General features: G+C 40.2%; 1 protein-coding gene across 1 annotated transcript in view; it reads right to left on the minus strand.

The window, feature by feature from the left end:
• The window catches only part of DUSP3 (dual specificity phosphatase 3), a 188,288-nt gene that overhangs the window by 93,812 nt on the left and 80,999 nt on the right, over positions 1-13,477 (minus strand). Inside the window, exon 2 of the mRNA XM_077459586.1 lies at positions 11,697-11,923. Within this exon, the coding sequence (XP_077315712.1) occupies positions 11,697-11,923 (227 nt within the window). The remainder of the gene's footprint in view (positions 1-11,696; positions 11,924-13,477) is intronic.

The following is a 13,477-nucleotide window of genomic DNA, read 5'->3' on the forward strand; positions in this document are numbered from 1 at the left end:
CATAACCTGGAAGCAGAAAGAACATACCGTATTTATTGACGTATAACATGTGCTGGTGTATAACACGCAACCCAAGTTTAGGAGTGAATTTTAAAGAAAAAACTTTTAGGAGGGAAGTTTAAGGAAAAAACTTTCCAAAAGTCACAGAGAACGGCCGAGTGTGGCTGAAAATAGCCGAAAAGCTGCAGAGAATGGCAGAGAAGCTGACAATCGGCGTATGACATGCACCCACGATTTTCCTCCGATTTTAAGGGGAAAAAAGTGTGTGTTATATGCCGATAAATACGGTATTTTCACCATAAACCGGCCACAACCAGGTGCCCCTTGCAAGATTTCTGACAGCAGAGTGAAAAGAATTATCAGAATAGTTGTCCAAGAGCCATAGTCCACCTGTGGAGAGCTTCAGAAACACCTGGAGTTAGCAGGTACAATTGTTTCAAATAAAACAATAAGTAATGCACTCATGGCCTGTATGCACGCTTACCACGCAAGATTCCATTGCTGAAGAAAAAGCATGTTAAAGCTTGTTTAAAGTTTGCTGCACAACATTTAGACAAGCCTGTGAAATACTGGGAGAATATAGTCTGGTCAGATGAGACCAAAATTGAACTCTTTGGATGCCATAATACACATCACGCTTGAAGGTCAAATGGCACATCACCCCAAAAACACCCCCATAGCATCAGTGAAGTGTGGAGGTGGGAATATCATGGTGTGGGCGGGGCTGTTTTTCAGCATACGGTACTGGCAAACTTCATATCATTGAAGGAAGGATGAATGGAAAAATGTACCAAGACATTCTGCTGCCATCTAGCAGGATGATGAAGATGAAACGAGGGTGGACATTTCAGCTAGACAATGATCCCAAACACAAAGCCAAGGAAACTCTCAATTGGTTTAAAAAAAAGAAAATAGATGCTAGAATGGCCCAGTCAATCACATGACTTAAAGGAGTTGTTAAGGCAGAAGGTTTTGCAAAAAAACCTGTGTGTAGCAGCCTCCCCAGCACCCCCTAATTACCTACCTGAGCCCTATCTCTATCCAATGATGACCACGAATGTCTAAGCCACCCGAGACACTCCTGATTGGCTGAGACACAGCAGCAGCGCCATTGGCTCTCACAGCTGTCAAAGTCAGCCAATCAGGGAGAGAGGGGGCAGGAGTCTGGGCTTCACGTCACGGAGCTGTGACTCGGCTCCAGTGCCCTCCTAGGATGCTGCTGACTGTGGGGACACTCAAAAGGAGGGAGGGGCTAGGAGCAGCAAAGAGGGACCAGAGGAGGAGGATCTGGGCTGCTCTGTGTGAACATGTTTGTTATTTATTTATTATTCATTTTTAAAACTAGACTTTTTTTTCAATCCAATAGAAACCTATGTAAAAGAACTAAAGTTCAGAGTTTATAGAAGAGGCCCGTGGAGCCATCAAGATTTGAAGACTGTGTGGAAGAATGGACCAAAATCACTCCTGAGCAATGCATACGACTAGTTTCTCCATAATGTTGTGGAAATTTTATGAAAATGTATTTTAATATTTATTGTCATAATGTTTCCCAGTGTTAGTTCTCCCGCAGCCCGCTCTAAAGAGCTGACTGGGGCAGACTGGCGCTGGTTGAGATCTGTTTGGTAGTGAAAAGCTCCTTGGGGCTGTAGAGAAGTGTTTGCAGAGTGGGGATACGTCAGAAAAGGGCCCCTGTGCAATGCACAGAGGTTCCTCTGGGGGGATGCGTTTGTGCTGCAAGACATTATCGGTTTAGTGGATGTGCACTCGTGTCACCCCTGTATGTCTATCTGGGGTGCCATGGCCTACACCTGCAGATAATCTCCCATCCACAGAGATGGTAGTATAGTCTGGGTATGCTTTGTTCTCTTCACGAACAAATGGTAAAAACGGGAGTCTTTGAGTCGTGATCAGGAACAGCGTTCATAATCTCAAGCTTCCTGTTTCTAGCTGAAGATAGCTTACAGAGACAGAGGGCGGGAGATTGTACATGCTGCCCCCGCCCAGACACGCCCATAGGACTCCCCTAGTCATTGTTCATTGGTTGTTCTATAACCCCTCTTGTTTGAGGGAATGCCTGTGCTTGATTGATCAATTGTGAAACCATGAGGCTTTATTGTTTATATGAATAAAGTGCGCTCCCAGGAAGGGATGAGGGCAGATGAAGGAGCAATGGAGCGAAGATGGTGATCATGTCTGTTTATTGGGGAACTGCGGGAGACATGGGTTATTTTACAGAGGTATTATACCATTATACTGAAAGGGCACGTATTAGCACAGGTGAGATTGATTACGTATAGTGAATAGCGCATTCTCCACGTCAATACAGGAGGAGTCTTGAAGATGTCATTACTAACAAAGGATTTTGTACCAAGTTTTAAAAACATTTCAATTAGCGTGTTCAATACCTTTTCCCTGTCATTCCATTTTATTTCACATAGCTTCATTTCTGAACTTTTTTGTTTTGGTTTCTTTGTATGTATGGATTGCATGTGGTGAAAATGTAATGTTAAAAGCAGCTTTAGAACTGTACCTAGATAAATGGTGGCACGTCAAATACTTATTTTACCCACCATAGTTTCCCATAGTTTGCAGGCGCTATAACTTTAACGCAAGCCAATCAATATACACTTAATTCTACAACTAACACACACCTCTTCGATGTCCTCCAGAACGGTGACGGTGAACTATAAGTTGCTGACGAGATGGCATTACACCCCAGTAGTGCTACATAAGGTTTTTCCAACTATCTCACCCCTCTGTTGGCGAGGCTGTGAAGAACAGGCCACCCATGCCCATGTGTGGTGGTCCTACCTGCACATTCGCCCATACTGGCTGACTATATTACACTGGATAAAAGAGATCCAAGGTTATGCGGTTCCCTATGACCCATGGGTCATATTGTTTAATTGTACAAGCAAACCAGTGGGAACATATAAGAAATCGATAACGCCTCACCTGCTGAATGCACAAAAGCACTTATACCCAGGCACTGGAAGCAACCAACTATCCCTACATTACGCCAGTGGTTGTTGGAAGTAGACCATACATATCACATGGAAGACCTCACTCATTCCCTCAGAAATAAATCTGATTTGTCAAAAAAAATAAAAATGGTCCTGCTGGCTTGCCTTCAAATTGTCATCCGCCTATGCGGAAATTAGGTCTCAATCCGTATAAACTGACTCTTGGTGGGTAATTGTGAATACAGGCATCTGGATGAGGCAGGGACTCTATCCCCACATCAACCACTCCCCTCCCCCCCCCAGCCTCTTCTTTTTCTCTCCTGCCCCGTCTAGAAACTTCCCCCCCCCCCCCCTTTCTCTTACTTGCTATTCTTCCTATTTCTTCCAATTTCAATGTGATAAGGTATAAAATGGGCTACTGTTTATTGAACAGCACTAGATCTATATGGACGCCTCATATGCCCCTAACAATATATGATGTGGACTATTGAACATGTCGGGTGTCCGTATGTGTTTGAGCCACCATGAGAACTAATTGTTGTTTTGTAGTCTATGCACTGTTACCTGCATTTTTTTTCTCAATAAAAACTTATTGAACAAAAAAAAAATCACAGTACAGCATTGCATGACCACATAATTACCAGTTAAAGTAGCGCAGTGCAGAATAGCAAAAAAATGGCCTGGAGGGGGGTAAAATCTTCCTGAGCACAAGTGATTAAAAAAACTGTAAGATATTTAGAATAAATTAAATATCTGTCCAGTCTCTGTTGGGATGCATTTAAAACTCATCTAAAAAAGTCCGCCTGTACAGTCCTTAAATGCTTGAGTCATAAATGGAAACATTTTTTTAATGACCTCGGAGATGAGATTAAACTGTTAGACCCTATTTACATATCAGAGATTTATTAAACGCTTTATTTATGCAAGAGGAGAAAGCCATGGGACAATCTGTAAAGATTATCAGTTCTACAAATCTAATAAAGCTGTCCAGTTGCTTTTTATTCCGGTCAGATTCATCTGGGGAAAAAAATCCATTCCATGAGAAGATTAAATAGATTAAGCAATCTACTTTGAAATATTAGTAACATGTTTAAATGATAATTGGATTCTTCATTTTACATTTCCGAAGAGGACCTGTCACGTCTCCCAGTATTTCTGGCTTGAAGCTTCCTGAGATTGCAGAAACAGACTTGGTGCCATTACATAAATTATGGAAAAAATTTTATATTAACACCTCTGTTTGGCGCTTCCTTCTAAAAGTAATATATACCTTAATCTGCACATACAGACGCTTTAAACTCTATTCTGGTTACAGGACACAAGCCTACAGGAAGAGTATTTAGCTTTAGCATCACTTAAATAATAAATCAAAATGAAGATATTTTTCTTCCTCTGTCATATCATCTTATCATGGTTCTAAATCTAGACATTAGAAGAAACCTGTGTCAAAAGTGCTGCCATTGCTGACCTCCTTATGAAATTGCCAGTGCTTGGCATTGATTTTGGTACACTGACTTGAGTGCTTTCTGAGCCACTGGCCTGTGATAGTGAAATCAGTCTGCGTTAGTAAGCAAGGAGGTACTGAAGCCATTAGATCAGTGTGACAGCACCCACTATCCCGCAGGGCATGCATTTAGCAACGAAATTGGAATTCATTCTTCTTATTATTAGGGTATGTAAGGTAGTTTGTGTGGATGAGTAAATGTTGCATGCTTTCAGGTGCATTTAGCTTACATTTGAGATCAGGTTGAAAAAGCTTCTGAGACCATATTAAGTTCCTTTACAGGTGTGTATTGACCTCATTCTGGCCTGTACTGAACCTCCATACAAGCTTCTTCAAGGAGTGGTTGGATATGGATATGAGTAATTGTACATGGACTTGTATGAGAAATGCCAGTATAGTATATACACACATTTCCATGTACTCAAGCTCTAACATGCACTAATAATGACACTTTATGAACTTCATGGCAGAACTATGTAGTGCTAGGTATTCCAAGTTGATTTTAACCAGCTTAGTGCTTGATCAATAATTGCCATCTGTCAATTACCATTTTATCATGATCATCAAAGATGCTTTAGTCTTGAAAATACGGAATTACGTGAGGGTCTTTGCTTTGAATATGTTGCCTAAAGTTATCCTTACCATTCCCCTAAAATGTCAACATGGCAGTAGTTTTAAAACCTGCCCTATGAGCTGCTTAGCATATTTTTCCCCCAAATTAGCCGATTAAAACAAAGAAAATAAAAGCTGCTGTTACCAATATGTAAATTTAGACTTTTTGTAAGTGGGTACCAGCTAAGCACTCATCTCTATAGCCAACCACTCCCCCTGACTGCTGACATATGCCAAAAGCAGTGACATGACTGTCACTAGAAGGGCAGGGTGTCTCAGACATGAGGGCTGTGATTCATAGCCTGGCTTTACTTTCTCTTTGTAGTCAAGGTGGCAAAATGTCAGAATCCAAATGGAGAACAACTGGATCTTTGGAAACACACAAGAGCAAAGTGTAAGTTCACTCATTTTGCACCAACAAATTGCTTATAACTTATAATTGAATAGAAGAATTGTGTAAACATTGGCAAAGGAAAATATATACAATGTAGCCAATGTCATGAAAACAATGGTGCCTCAATCGTAGGAAAGGATGTGGCTCAAGAGGTCTCTGTTGTATTTAATTTCATTAAAATATACTGAACAAACTCTTGAAGGGGTTGCGTTTTTTGTTTTTTTTTTCATGCCATTTGCCACCAGTACCTTATTACCTCCAAACTTGGATCTGGGTGAACCCCAAACATTTGGGTGCAGCCATCCCCTGCAAAAAACTGCGTGGGTACACACGTGAACATACCAGGTTGCACTTATCCTTTTTGAATGTGCCCTCAAACTTACGAAATGAGTTCTTGCAATCAGCTCCTCTTTCTGGCTAATCTGTTTATCTCTACATTTGCATTAACAATGCTATACCAAAAGGGCTCCCCTGCGTCCTTCTCCTTTTACGTATTTTTTTCTGTACGTCTTTCATCTAAAAGAATTCATACCCCTTGAAATTTTCCACATTTTGTCAAGGTACAACCAAAAACGTAAATGTATTTAATTGGAATTTAGACCAACATAAAGTGCCGCATAATTGTGAAGTGGAAGGAAAATGGTAAATGGTTTTCAAATTTGTTTTACAAATAAATATGTAAAAAGTGTGGCGTGCATTTGTATTCAGCCCCCCCGAGTCAATACTTTGTAGAACCACCTTTTGCTGCAATTACAGCTGCAAGTCTTTTTGGGGATGTCTCCACCAGATTTGCACATCCAGAGTGAACTTTTTGCCCATTTTTCTTTCCAAAATAGCTCAAGCTATGTCAGATTTGATGGAGAGCATCTGTAAACAGCAATTTTCAAGTCTTGCCACCGATTCTCTATAACTTAACCCTGCTTTAAACTTCTCCACAATGCACATTAAAGCTCATACTGCTTCAACAAGCTTTTATGATGTGTGTTTGATGCTTCAGTGGTGCTTTAGGGCTCATTTACACTTGCTTTTGCTTCAACACACATTAAAGCACCCACCACTTCAACTTGCTTCTATGATGTGTTTGTGATGCTTTGTTGGTGCTTCAATGAAGCTTTGGTGATGCTTTAGTGATGCTTTGGTGATGCTCTTTTGAAGCTTTGTTGAAGCTTGACAGATGCCCTGTGTGTATGTGTGTGTGGATATCTCATACCTGCAATTTCTCAAAAACAAAGCAAAGCTAAAGCTGATTTAAAGCCTTTCAAAAGCTGCAGGTGCTTCAAGCGAGCTTTGCCATATACTCCTATAAAGGCTTTGAAGCCTTGTTTTGAAGCATGTGTAAACTAGCTCTAAATGATGCTCTTTTGACGCTTTGTTGAAGCATGGCAGATGCCCTGTGTGTTGATATCTCATACCTGCAATTTCTCCAAAACAAAGAGAAGCTAAAGCTGAATTAAAGCCTCTTGAAAGCTGTGGGTACTTCAAGCGAGGTTCATCATAGACTTCTATGGAGGCTTTGAAGCACAAATAAAGCTACATGGGGTATCATTTTTGAAGCAAAGCTGAAGCAAACGCAGGTGTAAAGGACTGTAAGCCAACCATTTTATTTAGTGGCATGAGCTTTGAATGGCGTTACGAGAGCTTTAACAAAGCCTGCCTGAAGCCCTGTTTTGAAGCAAGTGTAAACGTGCCCTTAGGGCTCAATAACAATTACTTTGGCTTCAACCTGCTTTTAGGATGTGTTTTAAGCCCCGTACACACTATCAGATTGTCTGCTGAGTTTTTCCTTCAGATTTACCAAAACCATGTAGTAGAAGGGCCTGCCTGATTGCATACTCATTGAAACTCCTAAGGTTTGACCTCATATTATATGGTTTTGGTAAGTCTGAAGGAAAAACTCAGCAGACAATCTGATAGTGTGTATGGGGCTTTAGATGCCTTTGGTGAAGCTTCAATGATGCTTCGGTGAAGAGATAGTGATGCTTCGTTGATGCTCTTTTGAAGCTTTGATGAACCTTAGCAGGTGCCCTGTGTGGTTATCTCATGCCTGCAATTTCTCCAGAACAAAGCAAAGCTAGAGCTAAATTAAAGCCTCTCCTAAGCTTTAGGTGCTTCAAACGAGCTTTGTCATAGACTTCTATGGGGACTTTGCAGATGCACCACTAAAGCTACATGGGGAATAATTTTTGAAGCAAAGCTAAAGTAAAGCAAACGCAAAGTGTAAACAGGACTGTAAGCTAACCATTTTATTTAGTGACAGGGGCTTTGACTGGCGTTCAGAGAGCTTTAACAAAGCGTGTCCGAAGCCATGTTTTGAAGAAAGTGTAAGCTAGCCCTTTGTTTTTTTTAATCTGTGCCAATTTTTCTATACTGAACCAAGTACCAGAATGTAATTACAGCTTTGCAACTGAAATCCTTTGCAAGGGTGTATGTCTGGATTTATGTGATTAAGAGATTTCCTTTTTCTGAAATGTATTCATATGGCAACCTCTCTTTAAAGTCGTTTCACCGTTTACTAAATTATCTGTCATTCCCTTGCTCCCACCACTCAATTACACAATCACTTAACACTTCTTAGGTTTTGTACATTTAGCATATTCCTTACTCCTTCAGTGTTACATACAACTCTCCTCCTCTCCACTTCCTTTTAATGTAGGGTCCCCCAAGGTTGTGTTCTTATCTACACCTCCCCTCTTGGTCACTTGATAACCTTGTATAACTTCCAATACCATCTCTATGCCAATGACACCCAAATGATCTTTATTCTTCACCTCACTCCTTCAGTCTTCACTTGCTTGACTAACTTACTAACTGGCATATTAGCATGAATGTCACACCATAGCTCCCAACTGTCCCTGATTTTGAGGGACTGTCCCTGATTCAGAGCAATGTCCCTCATTTAACCGATCTTGTTTTGTTTTTGTACAGTTCTCCTTTAAGGGCGTGGCAAGGGGTGTGTCCTATGCCTGCATACATTTACTGATAGGTGTCCCTCATTCACATCTCAAGTTGGGAGGCATGGTCACACCACTTCCTCTAACTAAATCTTTCTATAACCCAGTGTGTAATAGTACCCACTGCTGTGCCCTCCCCCCTGACTTCTTCATCAAGATTAATAATCCAACTACCAGTCCCTCCCCTCATACCAGAGTACTAGGCATAATTCTAGTCTATGACCTGTCCTTTCAGCCCCAAATCCAATCACTGTCAAAAGCTTGTAGACTTCACTTGTAGACTTCAGCTTGTAGACTTCACTTACATAACATTTCCAAAATGTGCCCCTTTTTAACTATTGAAGAAACCAAACTACTCATTCACTCTTTTGTTATCTCTTATCTATCTAGGCTACCTCTACATAGGCGATTATCTCTCCCTTAATCTATCATGAATGCTGCTGCCAGACCCCTCTACCTTACCAACCTCCCGTGGTGGCATCCTTTCATGTCATCCTCCTGAGCTCCAGCCACCGACAGACTTTCCTCAGCACTGCTTCTCCATCTTCCTCCCGAAAATGGTTTTCAGGAGGAAGATGGAGAAGCAGTGCTGAGGAAAGTCTGTCGGTGGCTGGAGCTCAGGAGGCTGACCTGCAAGGATACCACCACAGGAGGCAGTTGGAGGGATTCAAGCCAGAGAAGCAGCTTAGACCGCAAGGAAAGACGGTTGCACTATGGATTGTGTTTCTGATCTCTTCTATATGTGAACTTATGCTGTGTGGAGAAATGTTGAACTGAAGGTGTATTGCTGTGGAATTCCAGGAGCCAGTAACTAATAGACGTGCCTATACACATTTAGAATTTTGGTAAGTGCATTACCATAAGGAGCGTCACCGTGCGTGGAGTTTGCTTACACTGGCGGTTTGGTGAATGGCTTGGAGATGGACCTCTTCTTTTCCTCATGAACATTTAAGCTGAAATTCCCTAGCCACAATTTAGGACTTTGCACCCTGTTGGAATCTATGGAATTTATGAACTGTTATTTTCCTATTTTCTGTTAGCCTTGTTTTACTGAGCACTGTCAATATAGTATATCTGATATTGCAAAGGGTTAAGGAATTATTTATACTATATATTTATATGTTATATATAAAAATAGAAATATTTTTTTAAAACTGTCATTTTCGGTTTTTGGCCAAGTGCAGCCCGCATTTTTTGGCTTTGGTTTCGACACCAAAATTTCCATTTAGTGCACCTCTACTTAGAATGTATTCTTTTTATCTACAGGAACACTCATTCTACATCTAGCGCTGATCAAAATAGAAAAAGTAATTTAATATGGTTTCTTTTTTATCCTATAGAGTGCATAGAAAAAAATGTGAAAAATAACAGCAAAAGAAACACTTGCTCAAAAAAAAAAATTATTGCCTGGCAATGCCTGGGAGTGGTAACATCACGCTCCCTCCATTCCCCTGCAGCCACGACTGGATGTCACAGGGGAGTTAGCATAGGTGTTAGGAGGGGGAAGGGACAATTTTCAAGATTTGTTAGATATATTGAAATTCTAGTAATGACAAACTTACTGCTTAAAATTGGTAGACCGTTTTATAGAAATGTAAAAAATGTCTGTGGTCCATAAGCAGACTGCAGGAGAGAGAGAGAGCTAAAATGGATAAATAAGACTGCCAAAGACTGTTTACATTACAAAATCATGGCCAGTGACTGCCTTTGAAACTGGCAATACCTTGCTATACAGAAAGCCTACACCATATCAACTACAACGGTTAAATAGGCACACCATGAATATGAGGAAAATTAAATATATTGTAAAGGTTTCAGTGGTAATGCAAGAAATGTATTGCCAAAAAAATTTGAAAACTGTTTTCTGTTTTCTTTTTAATGCCCATTTGGAGAGACTTCCCTTCATTTCCCATCCCAAAGATGCAGTTCCTCTACTGAATCGTTGTCACCTGAACAGGTGTCCTCATTGGAAGATTTATCGTCTATTCCTGTTTGGTTACAACCATAACATTGAAAATGTCCTATTACTTTCTGTTTTGGTGACACAGAAAGCAACAAAAACCTACCCTTGTCCAAGGTTTTAGCTACACATACACTATGGGGGTTATTTACTAAAGAAAAATCCACTTTGCACTGCAAGTGCACTTGGAAGTAAAGTTGCTGTAGATCGAGGGGGAAATGCATTTTAGCTTGCACATGATTGGATGACAAAATCAGCAGAGCTTACCCTCATTTCAGATCTACCCATAGATTTAGAGTGACTGCACTTCCAAGTGCACTTGCAGTGCAAAGTGGATTTGCCTTACGTAAATAACCCCCTATATATAATTGAAAAAAAATTTGAGGAAAATTAGGATGTCCCAGAGCTTTGGTGTCTCATGTCCTTCTAGCAGGACTGAGCATGTAGGTAAATGTGTGTAGTGGACAGATGCTGGGTGGAGTAAATGTTCTACCTTATCTCTGACACTGGGTATCAATCTTGTGACATGAAAACCTGGTAGAAGCAGCATTCTGGTAAACAATTATCCATGAGTGCCCACACACGCCCCTGCCTATAATGTACAATACTGCAGCTAGCAAGATTTGTATTGCGCCAAATGACTTGAAATAAAATAGTCAGAAACGCATGTGCTTCTTGTCAACAGTATCAATATAGCAAGATTGTAAATGATATGGGAATTATATTTGGTCAGACTATAAATTACGTCATTGTTTGACTTTGGTTATAAAGTTCATTTGCACATAACAGGATTGGTGAACTAATGACAAACAGGCTATTCACTTTGAAATTGAATTTTCTCTAAGGCTGGGATCACACCGAGGAAGGGAGCGGCTCACAGCAGGGGTCCGGTGCAAATCCATTCACCGTTTAGGTCTGAATTCAGACCAAATTTTTGGCTGAATTCGGACCTAAAATGGACCAGAAGACGCACAGGACCTCTGTGCAATTCTCAGCAGAGCCGCTCCGGAGATGTGTGAACCGACTCCGTATAGAGCCAATCACAATCTCCCGACACGCAAATTGGATGCGGGTAAAACTCGCATCCAATTCGCACCGGCGTGAACCCAGCCTTAGCTTAGTGAGCTTAAGGAGAATTCACTTTGCAAAGAATACTCAATGACATGCAAGGAAAAAAAATAAAAGTACTTTTGCACATTACTGGGCGATGGAAGTCAGAGCTTCAACTCATTCATTAAGCTAAGGAAAAATAACAATGGAGTATATAGTATGGCAGATGCAAATTACAACTTTAATCTCTAGGGGTACTCACCATCTTTTTGTGACAATGCTTTATCAATGAACTCTGAGGCTTCTTCAAAGTAAGAGCTGAGGTCAAATGTTGGTCTGTCATTAGCTTTAATACCATGGTAGGTAATACCTGTTCCTTCATAAAAAGCAGCATTTGTGTTTACATGCATGAAGGAATTGCCTTCTGCAGCATTTAGGATGTGAGTGATTCCAAGGCGTTGTAATCTCATTATGTTCTGGGCGATAAACCTGAAAGACAAAATGTTTCTACATTTAAAAAAAAAAAAAAAGTGCCTTTAAACCCACCTATAAAGAAAGCAGAATGTATCTTCATGAGCCTCACACAAATAGGTATTTGTAATATCCTCAGATTCCACTCTTGCACCGTTTCCATATTGTGTTTACCTTGGCAGTCTGGTGATGTCATAAGAGATAAAACAAAACGTTCCGAGTACAGAGACCGACATAGAGCTGTTGCAGCTCTATCCAGTATCTCTCTGCAGCAATAGATCATCGCTATAGTGAGCTATTATTGGCTGATTGCACTGATCAGATCCAGACCACTCATGAAGAACATGAAGAAAGTGTGTAAAAAAAGGGTAATTTTTTTCCTCCCTTAAAAATAAGACCAAAACTCCCTCCCCAAAATAATCCCCAAGACCCAACAATGAAATCAGGCGATTTGGATGACCTCTGTATTTACTGCGCAAGCGTTAAATGCTTACAAAAGTTTACATAAGGTCATTTATATTTTTAGCGATCACAAGCCTATGAAAAAGTCATCATGCTAATTTGTGTCTTCGCCCGCCCAACTTTTTGCCTGTGTACATCGCAATGTGGTGTGGAAAGGGGACTAAAAATCTCCTAGAATGAAACACATGTTCACTTTGAGATATGTTACATAAACTCCCCTGTATTCTGTTTGAGGATTTTAAACTATTTGCGCTATATTTGAAATGTCATTCAATTGGGGAGTTTACTGAACTTTCTTATGGCTGTAATTAGTGTTTATGTGGTGTAGCTTGCACACAATATTTAGTTTTATTATAAAAGTCACACCGGGGTGTGTACAAATTGTGTAAACAATAAATTTGGCATAAGTCCAGGAAAAAGCAATTTTTTTCAAAATTTACACTACTTAATCCCAATAAAAACAAGGAAATAAAAGTAGATGTACCCAAATTTGCTACTAAATTCAAGCCATATCTGTCCTAAAATATATAGAGATATAGAACTTTTGGGTAGACTACAAATGCTAAAAGGTGTAATGTACAGAACCAAGACATCTTGAAATGAAAAAAATAAAAAATAAATATGGAAACTCGAGGGAATTTTTAAAGAAAAGGGCCTGGGGACTCAAGCAAATAAGCAGGAGACATGAAAGTATCAATGGGAGCTTTCACCACCCTATAGAGAGTTTGTGTTCAGAACCTAAAGCAGAAGACATAACAGTATCAGTGTGAGCTTTCACCAGCCTGGTGATAGTTAGTGTTTTCCAAGACTAATGGCCTGTACACATGATCCGAATATCGTACGAAAACGGTCGTCCAAGGAAGGATCGTACGATTTTCGGATACACTACTTTTGACAGCCGATCACAACCGTTCATCCGATATTATTCGATCGGACATGCACAGAAATTTTCCTCGTACGATTCCAGATCGTACAATTTTCGTTTAGTCAGTATAGTTGTTGTCTGAAAATACAATACAAATACATTACAACACATGACATCACTTCCGATTTTTTTTTCTATCGTGCGAGAATTTTTGTGACTTTATTTAGCTATTCAATTTCTACTTG

Source organism: Lithobates pipiens, unplaced genomic scaffold (genome assembly GCF_037356315.1).
Source record: "Lithobates pipiens isolate NorthernLeopardFrog02 unplaced genomic scaffold, aLitPip1_a1.2 Scaffold_28, whole genome shotgun sequence".
NCBI lineage: Eukaryota > Metazoa > Chordata > Amphibia > Anura > Ranidae > Lithobates > Lithobates pipiens.